At 34.8% G+C, this 13660-nt stretch overlaps 1 protein-coding gene across 1 annotated transcript; it reads right to left on the reverse strand.

The window, feature by feature from the left end:
* Positions 1-2178: 2178 nt before the first annotated feature.
* On the reverse strand, positions 2179-11602 carry Tsp_01235 (extracellular signal-regulated kinase 1). Its single transcript, XM_003376984.1, has 10 exons — positions 11381-11602; positions 11183-11306; positions 8002-8131; positions 6271-6326; positions 4818-4924; positions 4656-4741; positions 4391-4600; positions 4141-4329; positions 3766-4067; positions 2179-2284 (listed from the first exon to the last, which is right to left on the reverse strand). The coding sequence occupies exons 1-10, from the start codon at positions 11415-11417 to the stop codon at positions 2179-2181; spliced, it is 1347 nt and encodes a 448-aa protein (XP_003377032.1). The 5' UTR covers positions 11418-11602.
* Positions 11603-13660: the final 2058 nt, after the last annotated feature.

The raw sequence follows: 13660 nt of genomic DNA on the forward strand, positions 1-13660 counted from the left end.
ATGATTTTTCGCCTCTTCGCTTGTCTTAATACTGATACTTTATAATAAAATTATATCATATCATTGCATCTTTTTTATATCTTCACTCATCTCGCTTTACATAATATATACACTTTTTATTCGCGCTATAACCTTAGCTATTTTTGGAAGATGGAAAGCGTTTTTTCCAAATTTTCGATTGTGATCGATAAGTGAATGCAAATTAGATATACGGTCTAGTATTCGATTCAACACAATTCATTGTGTTAGTTCAATTTGACGTAAAGGCGTTAAGTGGAGTTCCCGGTGTGGCTTGACTTATGACAAAGAGTAAGAATGAATTGGATTATTCTGTATAATAGCAACAGAATACATTAAAACAATTGACCAGGTATGGAGTCGCTATGCATTCTGCCACGGTAGCAGTTAAAGTTACCCTCAATGTTCCAAATGTGGTACCAGTAAGTATTGAAATTATTCTTGGTTTGGATTCTGCTACTTTTCATATATTTGATCATATATTTTTGGTGTGTTCTGTTCAATATTTCACAACGACAATGATGATTTGAAACGACCAGCAGAAAGAGCTATGCACTGATAATCAACCAGCAGTCATTGATTCAAAAGAGGATATACATTTGAGAAAATTCTAACAGCAAAATTCCTTATTAAGAACAGCATCACCGACATGGTACAAATCGTGGATCAGTTCATAGAACAGGATTTTGTTTATGAGTTGGAAATATGTTCCAAAAAGAAGTCGGAATGTTCTTGGAATAATATCTTGTCATTCGAATATGCCAATCGCACTTACTTTTTGACCAATAATAATAACATTACCTATCGCATATGAAAAAAATGAAAAATTAAATGCTACCTTCAAATGTGACAAGTAGGTACAACAATAAAAACATAGAGAAATTTTTTTTTCAAATTTTGCAACAAACTCATGTAATGCTTTTTTTTTATTTTTCATCATCGATAATTATTTTTTACAAAACCGCCTTCCAATAGACAGAGAGAAATTTGCATTGTTCGATTCAGCATGGAATATTTTCCCAAAAGATCACACTAGTGCACACAGAATGAAACGAACAGCAATAATCCGACTGGTGGCAAGTAGAAATATGATAATAAGTTAAATAATTTGAAATAAAATTAAAAATAAAAAAAAAACTGACCAAATCAACGGGGGAAAATAAAAACATTGCCACCAGTCAGTTGTGATTCCACTTGTGGTGGAAAACAAAAAATCAACATATAATAAAATAAATGGATAAAAAACAAACCGTAAGCATAATTTTAAAAATGGGAATTATTCAGGAAAAAGGAGTTCATTGGAAAAGGCCTGAGTAGCATTTGGACAAGCATATTGGATTGTGCTTTTTCTTCTGCTCATCGTGTGACTTTACGACAGAGAGTAGGCGAGAACAACAACAAAATGGAAAACGAAAAAACTTTCACGACTGAGGAGAGAGAGAGAGAGAAGCAGCAAGAAAATTCTATAAATTCTTGCTTCTTCTTCATCTTCTTCGGTCGCTTCTTATTGGAATAAGCAACTAAATAAAATTCAATCCAAAAAAAGGCAGGCATCAAAGAAGAAATAAAAATTCAAAAAAAAATATCTCAAATGACGACAACAAAGCTCGTCGACATTCGAATTAGGGAGATGCTCGATGAGTTAGCAGAGTATACGGAAGGAAATGGATCAATAAAAAATATGAGCAGCAAAAGTTCGAAAACTTCAGACGGCGCCGGACCCATAATAATCTGTTTTTTTTGAACTTCACCATAAATGAATGAATGAATGAGTAGAAAATGCTTGCATGTGCATCCCTGCCGATCAACGTCTGACGTTCCAAAACTCAGGCAGCAAAATTAGCATAACTTTGAATTTTCACAACAATACCGGGGATGGAATAGAAAAGAAGAAAAAAATCGCCGGTATCCAGTTCTCAGTACCTTCTCCACTAGCTGTCGTGCAGTGAAAACTTGTTCAGCTTGTAAAGTCAATTATAATAATGCTGTACGACTGTTACATGCTTTCACAAGCAACCAAATCCAAACGCGCAATTGCAAAAAATAACCATCATCACAAACAATCCAACAACAACAACAACAACAAGCTACATATTATAGTTCCAAAACATTCATTCCACAACACGATCAGTACTTTCACCCTTCTATCCTATCGTTCATTCAAACAGCTGGCAGTGTGTAGCTGGAGTTTTGTTTTTTTGTTTTTTCAAATGAGCGATCTCTGATACCTAATGAGGATATATGAGGAAATGATGAGATATTTCTTCTGTGTACAATAATAATGTACAGATGAGAACAGCTGTGCATAATGCTGATGACGACATACGACCAAACGTGAGTATGTTCATCCAATGGCAGCCGTAGAAAAAAAATTCAAGCGACAACAAACAGAAATACAAAAATAATAATAATAAGAAGAAGAAGAAGAAGAAAATGCATTTTGGCAATGCAATTTAAAGATTCCTAAATTTTTTCCATTCGCCTATCCTTCTTCGTACAAGGCAGGTATTCAGCTTGATGGATGACCAGTGTGAGGGATATAGAGAGAAATAACACAAGATAACAAAACAAATAGTGAACAAAAAAAACAATCGCATGATGCAATTTTCCTAACTTTCCAAAATTCCCACAACCAATGCGGCAGGGGTCATGAGAAAAAAAATTATACGGAAAAAGCAACAGTAATACGATTGAAGTATAGTGATAAACAAAAAATCAATAACAGCAAAATAAGAGCTTAACAAAAATAATTACAGTTGTTCTAGAGGAGATTAATAATAATAATAATAATAATATCAACTACAGAAGCCCCAACAAAATTGGCAACGTTGCATATATAGAAAGAAGTGCATGAAGGTAGTAGACGGCCGATGATAAAGTGTGCCCTTTTTATAAATAAATGTGCAATCGTTTCATCTGAATTTTTGTTGCTCAATTTAGCTCAAAAAAAGTATCAGAGCAACAACAAATCGTCAGTTACGATTGTGAACACACGCTGTGGTGAAGAAGAGTATGGATGTATGGATGTATGTATATATATGTATGTATGTATGTACAGGGAAAAAATTGGATCGACTTATTCCAATTTTAATTATTCCCATGCGTGCGGCGAAGGAGGCAGTTCCGACGCTTGCGCAACCGAAGAACTACAACAAAAAAAAACAATTACTATGAGGACAATGGAACAAATTGAATTAAAAATTAAAATAAATTTTTTCTTCCTACTCATGCTTTCATTTGAAAAATGCATTATTTTACAATAATAAGAATAATAATACATTATTTATTTTCATCTTAACAATTATTTAATTTGCAAAAAAAAACGTAATACATTCCATAAAATTAAGCAACAAACAGCATAATTTTTTAAATAACGCAACAATGCAATAAAAAAGTAGTAGAATCAATCATATAACAAGCATTAACAAAAAGTAAAAGCAGGCTATAACTAGCTACACTCACACCATTGATGATGGCTGATTCAGAGTGCTCGGAGTGAAAATTGGAATAAGTTCAGCCATTGAAAATAATAAAAATAAATAAAAATTTAACAAAGACTGGCGCATTCACAGAAAGCAACATACGCAAAATATGCAAGAGGAAAGGGGGAAGGATATGAGAGGGAAAAATATGCTCTTTTGTTTGGTTTTATAACAAATGGTGCGCAAAAAAATAATTAACAAAAGAAATTATTATATGCATAATAACCATGCCGTAGTGCTTTAATCGTGCAAAAATTGCACTCACGTGATAAAGCTTTTGAATGCGTTCGAATCCGGATTGATGCACAGAGGAATGTGATACGGAGGAGCACGTTCAATGATGAATTTGTAAATTCGATCTCTGAGCTCGAACATGGACAAACGTGACAATTCTTTTTCCCATTTCACGTCGAACGGTTCACTGTGAACCGGCTCCGGATTTTGTGCATAAACACGGGTTCCGTTGGACGTGGTACGACAACAAGAGCACATGCACGAATGGAACCGAAGTCGACCTTCCTCCAAATACGGATGAGCAAGTGCATCACCGACAGTTATGCGTTTATCCTAAATGCAAGAGAATTTCTCCTTTTTTTTCTTATTCATTATCTTTTTTTACACAATAAACGCAATATTTTACTGGATCAAAGCAAAGCATCTGTGTGAGCAAGCCGACCGCTTCTTGGGTAGCTTGTTGACTGAGAGAATACAATTTGAAATATTTCGGTGGTCGGAATGGCGATTTGAGAACGTGATTCCTTGCACCTTCGCATGCGTATCGCATTTCCGCTACTGAAGGCGTGCCAAGCAAGTCGATGATTAAGTTGAGCTACAATGATTTAGGAATATAATTCAAATTTTTTTCAAATTTCAAATCCAATTTTTGCAACCTGTTCAACTGGACCCTGAGCTTGAAACAATATTCTTCGACCAAGCAGTTCAGCAAAAATGCACCCAACAGACCACACATCAACGGCAGCCGTATAATTTCTGGCGCCCATCAGCAATTCTGGCGCTCTGTAATACTGCGTAACCACCTCATGCGTCAGTGTAGCTTGCTCTGACGGATCCCAGACACGGGCCAGCCCAAAATCACATATCTAATGCTTTTCAATTTAAAAGAAATACTTTTTTTGAAATGATTTTTCCCTTCACCTTCAACAGGCAGTTGCTATTGACTAGCAAATTACCCGGCTTGATATCACGATGAAGAATTCTTGCCGAATGTAAATACAATAAGCCTTTGAAAAAAAAAACATACACATTAGTATTATTATTATTATTACTAGATATTGTATTATTATCGACTCTTTTTACCTCTCAAAATCTGATAAACAAACACTTTCACATGATCAGTTGTCAACGGCTGAGGTGAGACAATAATTTTGTGCAAATCACTTTGCATGAGCTCTGTGAGTACATAACTAAAAGTTAAATTAAAAAAATAAATACTCAAATTTGAAATAAAAATTGCACGTGCAATATTATTCAAAAAATTCTAATCAGTCATTAAGAAATTATTGTATATTTAAACAAAAAATTATTATTCATCTTTCTCTCCAGTGATATAATATTCACATTTTCTATCATCGCAATTATTTTCCAGTAGATTCCAATGTCCAGCTGTGTGAGCGCGCATATTGAAAATCTGTCATGGTGAATAATTTGCACATATTGAAATATTTTTTGATTTGAAAAATAGAAAAGAAGGCTGTTTCTTAGAATGTCATATTGAGAAAAGAGAAAATCAGCCACAACATTCCGCAAATAAATGAATAAATTTCGAAAATGCCCAGCTGCTTCTATATAACGTCGAGTACCCGATGTCTGGAAAATCAAATCAATGGGGGATATTTTTATAATGATCATAAAAAAAATAATAATACATCAAGCCAGATGACAAAGCAATCAAGACGCAGAAAGAAACGTTGAAAGCTTGCTTTTCACTTGATGAAAAGCTATAGATAATGGTGAAAGGAAAAAATACCAAAAGAGAAAAACTATCTATCGTTGATCGGATTATCAATTGCACAGCTGCGGACAATGGAAAGCACACATATATCAGACGACAGCTGTGGAGAGCAATCGATCGACAGGCACGACCTGGATCAAAAACATCGAACGATTGTGATTCTCATCACCATACATCCTGCTGAGATATACACATCCAGTTCATGAACAGAAGGTCAGAATATGAAGCAGACGAAATTGAGAAACTGATTTCCAAATTTCCCATTCATTTCCTGGATCAAACAAAATTATCGATATCTATCCATCTATCTATCTATTTATATTTTACAATTTTTTCAAAGCAAAATTCCATCTTACCCTTCACCATCTGACAAATTCATCCTACAAATCTAACAACAAAAAAACAATTAATTGATTTTTAGGTTTTTTTTTAAAAATAAATTATTCGTCCTCAATTTTCTTTCTTTCTTTTTCTTCGTTTTACTATTTCATGAAAAAGCTGTTGCGCTGCTGTACACGAAAATAATGCGATCAATGAATACATATGTATATATGTTTAAAACTAAAACGATCGTTGGTTGGTCACTGGCAATACGCACAAATAGCAGCTTAAATAAATTGCTTGAAGATTCCATGATTTGAAATGAAGTCGAAGTTTACGTTTGAAATAAAAATCAATACGAGTCAGATTACTTCTCAATGAGGAGAAAAATTCAGTTAATTCAAAAATGTGAATTTTAAACATAAGAATTAGAAACGCAAAATTTACCAATTATATATACATATATACTTAACTTACATTTCGACAAACATGCGAGCGTTTGGTGGATGCAGAATGTCCAAGCATGATAATACCTGAAAATAATATTATTAAAATAAACTTTTACAATAAAAGCAAATTATAATTTATTTGCACACTTTACAAATTTTCTTGCTCTTCAATAATGAATTATTTGATCAATGGCTTTTTAAAATGAATAGCTTAAAATAAATACTGTTACAAGGAACTACGGTATGAAATACGAAAATTTCAGGTTACAAAGGAAACAGTTTTCAGCTATCATAAATGATTTGATAATATACATATATTTGATTTCATAAAAATATTAATATATTTAATTCGTTTATTTATTTAAATGCAAAAATGTATCAGATTTAAAAATTCTACCGTCATACTGTAAAAAACTGTACTGATTGATTAAAAAAGAAATTTTGTATTTCAAAATGGTATGTATATATGTAGTGTGTGTGTGGATGAACAAACGCACACACATACGGCCCTGACCCAAAGTACCAGTTGGTCAAAGCACATCTGGAAAAACGTAGAAATACTGGTTCAAAAGAAGCCGATAGAAATAAAATGACGGAAGTGGATCACTTCCGGCTGATGTTTCCTTCAAAACTAGCACCCGTTAGGGGCAAGTCTTCACTGAACAGTTGGTATCGTGCAGAGGAAGAAGGAGATTAAATTTAAGTTGCAAATGGCAAAATCATTGCATTCAAAAATGCAACATATTCAAATTAAATGCAACGAGAAGAAAGAGAAATAATAATAAATATAAGTAGCGAAAGAAAAAAAGTCTGCCGGATTGAGATTTTAAAAAAGATAGAAAAGCAGCAAATCGATGTTTAAATTTGCAAATCAATTTGAAAATTTTCCTCTCCTCTAATTCATTTCTTTCTTCTACTTCAACATGTTCTTCTTCCTGTCTCTTGTTTGTTCTCTATGTGACGACAAAGATGGATACAAATTGTGAGGATAAAACGATTTTCAATGTTCAGCTTTGCTTAATTAGTCAATTGATTATTTATTTGCCAAGCAGAATTGGTAAAAAAAAAGTTTCAAATTTCACATTTACATTATATAAATATAAATATATGTGCAAATACAGATATGATTGATTTTTTTTTGTTGATTCACAGAGTTGCATTTTTAACAATTCGAAAGAAAAGAAACATGATCTCGTTTCTTTGTTGAGCTTTTTGAATTGCTTTAGAAAAGTTTCAATCACGATTTGCCAGATTTTTATTGCTTCGCACAGTTCATGCATGGAAAATTAAATAATAAATTTAGCAAAAAAAAGTAGAAACATTCTTTGCAAAGCTAAGCAATAAAAACGTGGATAAAAGCATCAAACAAATGCCGAAGCAAATTCTCTTTTATATTGATGAATTGAAAATAGCTAAAAGCCCTCTCTCCATCAGTGTGTGTGTGTGTGTCAGCTTGCGCTGCTTGCTCTAGAAGGGACAATTTTCAAAAGTGCTGCTTAGCTTTTATTATATGTTAATTACTTTGTGAAGCGTGAAAAGGAAAATTTTTCCGAAACAATTAATTTCATGCAACTGCTTTGAAACTTAAAAAAGTATATATATATATATATATATATATATATATATATATGTATAAATTCCATCATCATCATCATCATCATGAAGAAAGTGAATTAATAAAGAAAGAGAAAAGAAATTTACAAATTTGAAAAATTAATCATTAGCATGCCATTAGAGAATTGAATTGAATACTACTTACGTTGTCATTTTTGAAAGAGGAAAGCATTCGAATTTCTCGAAAAACGCGCTTGCATGAGGCTAAATTTAAAAAAACATTCGGCATACGCTTCAACGCTACCCTTTTTCCAGAACGTGGATCCGTAACAGACCTAAAAATAAAGATTTTTAAAAAAATATATTTTTTAAATATGAAATAATATTTTTAAAAAGTAAAAAAATTCAATTTCCATTGATTTGATTTGAATAAGTGAAATTGGTTGTTTTTATCGACTGGGGGGTTTATTTTGGAGTAGCGGAAAAACAAAATGGCGGGCACGTTGGTCGCACCGCAGCGCAGAGACGTTGGACTGTTTTCATTTTTATTCAAATTTGAAATTCACCCTTCCAATTGGTCAATTATAAGAATAGAAAATTTACATGAAAAAGAAGAAAATGTTGTCGCAATTGTTGTTTACTTTCTACTACTGCGGGCATGGTTTTGTTTTGTAAATTCGAAATCGAAAGTCGAACCACAATTTCCAAGCGGTTCCATTTCGTTAAAGGCAAAAAGAAGAGAAAAATCGCAATAAAATTATGAAAGTGTTGCTATGGCTGATTGGACGTGGAAAAATCTTTAAAAATTCAATCGACCCGACGTAGATTGATTTTCGCTTTTGCGACGAAGACAAGCTTGATCGACGAACTGGTCTTTCTCGTTCCGACTATTATTATTATTCATCATCATCATTTTGTATAGCACAATTCGAGCAAGCAAACAAGAGGTTAGCTGGCAATGCTTTTTTTTTCTTGTACACAGCCAGCTAACGAGGTAATTTTTAACTGTTTACAGAATAAGTTTTTTTCTTCTTCTTCTTTTTTCAAGAGAATTGATCAGTGAAAATAATAAAAAAAATAGCCCAATATTATTTATAACAGTTCGAGCAAAGTCGGCCAGTCAGTCAGTCAGTCAGATATCTCAAATAAATGAAAAGAATTGATAATAAAAGAATAATGATAAAAAAATTAGAATGAAGAATGTAAAGAAGAGGATAAAAGTGACTGCACGTCGGCGTGGACCATGACAGACAATTGAATGATTCATTCTACTACTGCTGTTGCTTGTTGCTCATGCTGATGAGGAGGACGAGTAATAGTGGTGGTGATGGTGAACTTGACCCAGTTTGGTTGGTCTTGTGTTTTTCCAATGCTGAACAACAATGGCCCCGGGCAAACCGGTCTCAACGGGGGTCACTAGCGGTTGAAAGGGCCGAGAACCCGGCGACCTGAATCGGATCATGCCGGTGCCGGTGCCGGCGATGATGATGATGATGACAACGTCGACTGGGATTGCACAACTCACACGAAACTAGACGACAATCACTGACTGACTGGTTCTTCTTCTACCTTGTCTACCTCATCAGGTTGGTTGGCAAGCGAAAATCGGTCCCAAGCCACCGGCCTTTCTCACTCCAAAAACCCTGCTCTGGCGAGTGGGAATTGAAATTTCAAAATTTACGTGAGCCAAAAGAGCAATAATGGAAAAAAAACAAGAAAATTAACACCTGTCTACTGTAGCAACCTGTAGAAAATTATTATTTTTTTTCATCAATTCACACACCCAAACGTGCAAAAATGGAAAGAATTGAGTGAAATATCGGAGAAAAGAAATTTAAATAAAAATTAACGAAAAAGTATAGACGGGGAGGTAGGAGACAAGGTCGTCCATGAAGCACAGTAGAAGAAGAAGAAGAAGAAGTGGTGAGTGAATGTTGGGCGAGCAAACGACCGACCGATCGACCGGTTCGGTCCATTCAGGCACCAGAGTTAGTTGACCGGCCGCATGCGAAACGCTTGTTATGAAGCAGCACCGAAAGAACAGAAAACTGGTCACCGTCGTCATCGTGGCTCTCGACGCCGCCACATATTCTATATCTATATATACATATATACCGCCGACCGGTCCAAGCTTTTCCGTATCAACCGTATACCTCTGTGCTTGTGTGACAATTTCCAAAATGCACAACGATCACCACGTCGACAACAAACAAACAAACAACAATAATAATATTATTATTAATTTGACAAAGTATCCCATTGACAACATGTACATCACTCATTTATCCATTCATTTCATATTTGTACACTGTCAAGATAATATGTTGTTGTTTTTTCCTCTTTTCAATATGTTCAAGTATGAATATTGTAAATTTAAAATTCCACATGCAACAACACAACAGCCACATGTCAAACAGCTGTGGAATATGCAGCAACGATTTTTGATTTGATGATTGACAGTGCACAATAGTGCCGGTGGTGATGCGGTCAAGAATTTGTGTCAAATATGAGAGAAGAATATGCAAATGAAGAAATTATTCGAAAGGGGATTTTTCAAATTGAAATAACAACCAAAATTAATAATATAAATATTGAAAAATCCCCAACCAACAGCAAATCATGATCATATATACTACACACAGCACACCATTATCAAAGAAGATGAAAAGAATGAAAAAAGAAACAGGAAAGTTTCAAAATTAACAACAGAAAAGCAAAAATATAAATTATACTTTGGCCAAATTATTAAAATAAAAAAACGGTAATGGTTACAATAGATTACGGTAAATGATGTCGTCAAGGTCTGTGGCGTTTCGGCGACAGGCACCGGGCCGTATTTTTACCGACGCGTCGACGTCCTTGTCATTATCCGATCATATGGTTGACGTGCAGTGGAACAAGAAATTGGTTTTTGTGGAAAAATTATTATTATTATTATTATTATTAATATATGAATGAATGAGTGCATATTTTGTTGTTTGAGAAAATGATGAGCAAAAACTGTTTCGAGGAAAAAAATACCAAAGAAAATACGAATCCAAGTGACAGTTGAAACCCCGTTGTTTTACCGAGTCAACAAAACAGACCCCGGAGTTTTTGCTTCACGGGCTTTTCAGTGAAAAGAGGTTGTGTGCAAAGTGATGTATATTCTACTTTCTCGACAAAATTTCGGCCTCGTTCAGCAAACACTGCGGGAGTAAACAAAATGCAGAATACGTGAAGAAGAAGAAGAAGAAGAAGAAGAAGAAAGAAGAAGAGTTGGGAAAAGAGAGAAAAATGCATAAGAAATAAATAAATTAATTAAATTCCATTATGAAGACAATGGTATTCTCATAAATGATATTCAAAAATATGATGAAGAAGAAGAAAAAAAACAATTAACATACCAGACAACACCAAAAGCACCGTAGCCAATTGGTCGATCTGGCTGGACATTCTGCAAAGAAGTTCCAACATTGCCGGATAGATAAGATTGGGTTGCCAAAAGGCTGTGATTAGTTTCGCCGTTTGCTAGAAAATAAAAAAAAATACTTAATTCTATAAGCATATATGTTGAAATTAGAAAGAAAAAATAAATGTTATACCGGTCGGCATGCAACGTTGGTGGCTAACCAGAGCCATGGAAATGGAAATGGATTCAAATGACAGCAACACACCAGCGCATGATGATCATCAGGCGCTTGGTCAGCGTATTGCTGCTTTAGCTTTTCTGCTTCTTATTATTGTTGTTGTTGCTATTGCTGCTGCTGCTTCTGCTGCTGCTGCTGCTTAAGGCAAACGGGATGGGATGATGCGGTCAGAGCAAGTCTGACAATTTGTGAACAAACGAAAACGACGCCAATGACGTACGTACGTACCTACGTACGTCTCTCTTCTCGCACTACTCTGCTGCTGCGTTGAAGGACAAACACGGGAAATCAAGCCGTCGACGCCTGGTGACAGCGTTCATTGGCTAAACAAACGTGGCTTTCGAGGTTCTTTCTTTTTCTCTTTTTTTTCCAATTGTCTTTTTTTCCTGCTTCTCCTTTTATTTTCCTTCTTCTTGTACGTATACCAATAGATATATATATTATAATTTATTCTTTGGTTTGCTTCCTCTTTTGGCGTTTTCTTTTTCCCTCTTTCTCTACTCTGCTCCTTTGAGACGAGTCGACAGAGAAGAAGAGATCAATAATCAATTGTGCTACTGCCACACAATTGTGTGTACAGAATACGAAGCGCAATTTTAAAAAAAAGGAAGAAAAATTTGCAAATTAATTAAAATTTCTCCTCTTCCAAACAACGCAGCTTGGCAGTGGGAAGTTGGGCCGTCCGAAATAGCGTGCACGACGACGACGGCTAGAAAAAAAAATAATAACAATTTACAATTTCAATTAGTACAGTAATTATGAGGAGAGATGCGGAAATTTAAATAATTTGCCAAAAAGACTAGACGAATGTCGCGCCGGTGTTCAACGAGCGAACAGTGCAGCGAGTGGACGCCGTCAACGAACGACCTGTGCCATTGGCGCTGCTGCTTCCCTAGCCCGTACAAGTAGTCGTAGGACAATGGATGTGAACTATTATTCTTCTCTCCCTCTCTCTCTCTCTCGCCCTCTCTTCTGGCCAGTGGCCAACGGCTAAGCAGACCAAAAATGACCCGCTTTTGAGGTTTACCATGCTTGACCGACCTGCTCTCTGCACACGTCGATTAATATCCATTTTCAACCATCCCTCTACCCCTCTGTCTCTGTCTCTCACTCTCTCCCATTTGCCCCTCTGCTCTCCGCTCTTTGTTCACATCGAAGCACATGACACGTCCATACGCGATCGAACAATTTTGTCACCAAAATAATACAAACTACCAATCAATCTCCACCATGCAAAATCGACAATGTCGAATTGTTAATAAAATTTTGCGTTTAAAAAAAAAATTAAATGATAATCTCCGACACGGCACAATCATTTGCATATTTACGAACAGAATACAAAAGTCGACAACTGAAATTATTTATCTGAAAATTCTGTTCGTTCAGCTTAAATTCTGTGGACGTACGTTTCACAAATGTGCTAAACTACAAGAAGAACAACAAAACGTTCGACCGTTTTTGAATGAAGCGTACAAAAGCAAACATCGTTCAATAGATGAAAAATGATATGAAATATTTTGAAGAAGAAGAAAAAAAATATATATTCCACATGAACACAAAAGTATGCATACAGATACTGATGAAAAATTGCTAATTTTTCAACGTGATTGAAACAAAAATAATATTTGATGAACGTGAGAATATTTTTTTTTTGAAATAATAAATTATAAATTATAAATTGAAATTGATGATGCAATGGGAGAGAGATGATAAATTACAAGAAGAACGTGGGTAAACTTTCGTCGCTGTGCAAACTTTGTGCTCTGAAACACCGCCGTGCATGTACGATCGAGGAAATGATGCGACGAGAAAAAAGAGTCAATATTGGAAATTGCAACTACAAAAATATACACAGGATGATTTATAATGAGAGTGAAAAAAATTGATTTATACAATTTGTCCAATAAGAAGAAAAAAAAAATATACCGAGCACTTTGTAATAATTATTAACGTTAGCCGTTTGATTGTCGGTCGCTTTTTTGGATTCGATTCAATTTCAAATACGTCCAGTGGCAGACATTTAAATTGAAACATTGACGATTTAGCAAATTCCACTTTATTTAGTATTGAACTTTGTGAACAAACGACGAATAAGTAAATGGGAGAAAATTTGAAGAGAAAGGTGGAAGAATAAGCAGAAGAAGCCTACTGCTGCTACTACTGCTGCTGCTGCTGCTGCTGCTACTAATGATGATGGTGATGATTAAAAGAAAGTATACGAGTCAGATGAAAGAA

This window comes from Trichinella spiralis (genome assembly GCF_000181795.1).
Source record: "Trichinella spiralis strain ISS 195 chromosome Unknown Scfld4, whole genome shotgun sequence".
NCBI lineage: Eukaryota > Metazoa > Nematoda > Enoplea > Trichinellida > Trichinellidae > Trichinella > Trichinella spiralis.

Bases quoted from the DNA above. Each gene is read 5' to 3' on its own strand.
- Tsp_01235 (XM_003376984.1), bottom strand. From the start codon at position 11,417: ATGGCTCTGGTTAGCCACCAACGTTGCATGCCGACCG. The intron at 8,132-11,182 runs GTATGTTAATTG...CTTTATTTTTAG, and splicing joins GGTGCTTTTGGTGTTGTCTG to GTCTGTTACGGATCCACGTT. The intron at 4,925-6,270 runs GTAAGTTAAGTA...TTTAACTTTTAG, and splicing joins GCTCGCATGTTTGTCGAAAT to TTATGTACTCACAGAGCTCA.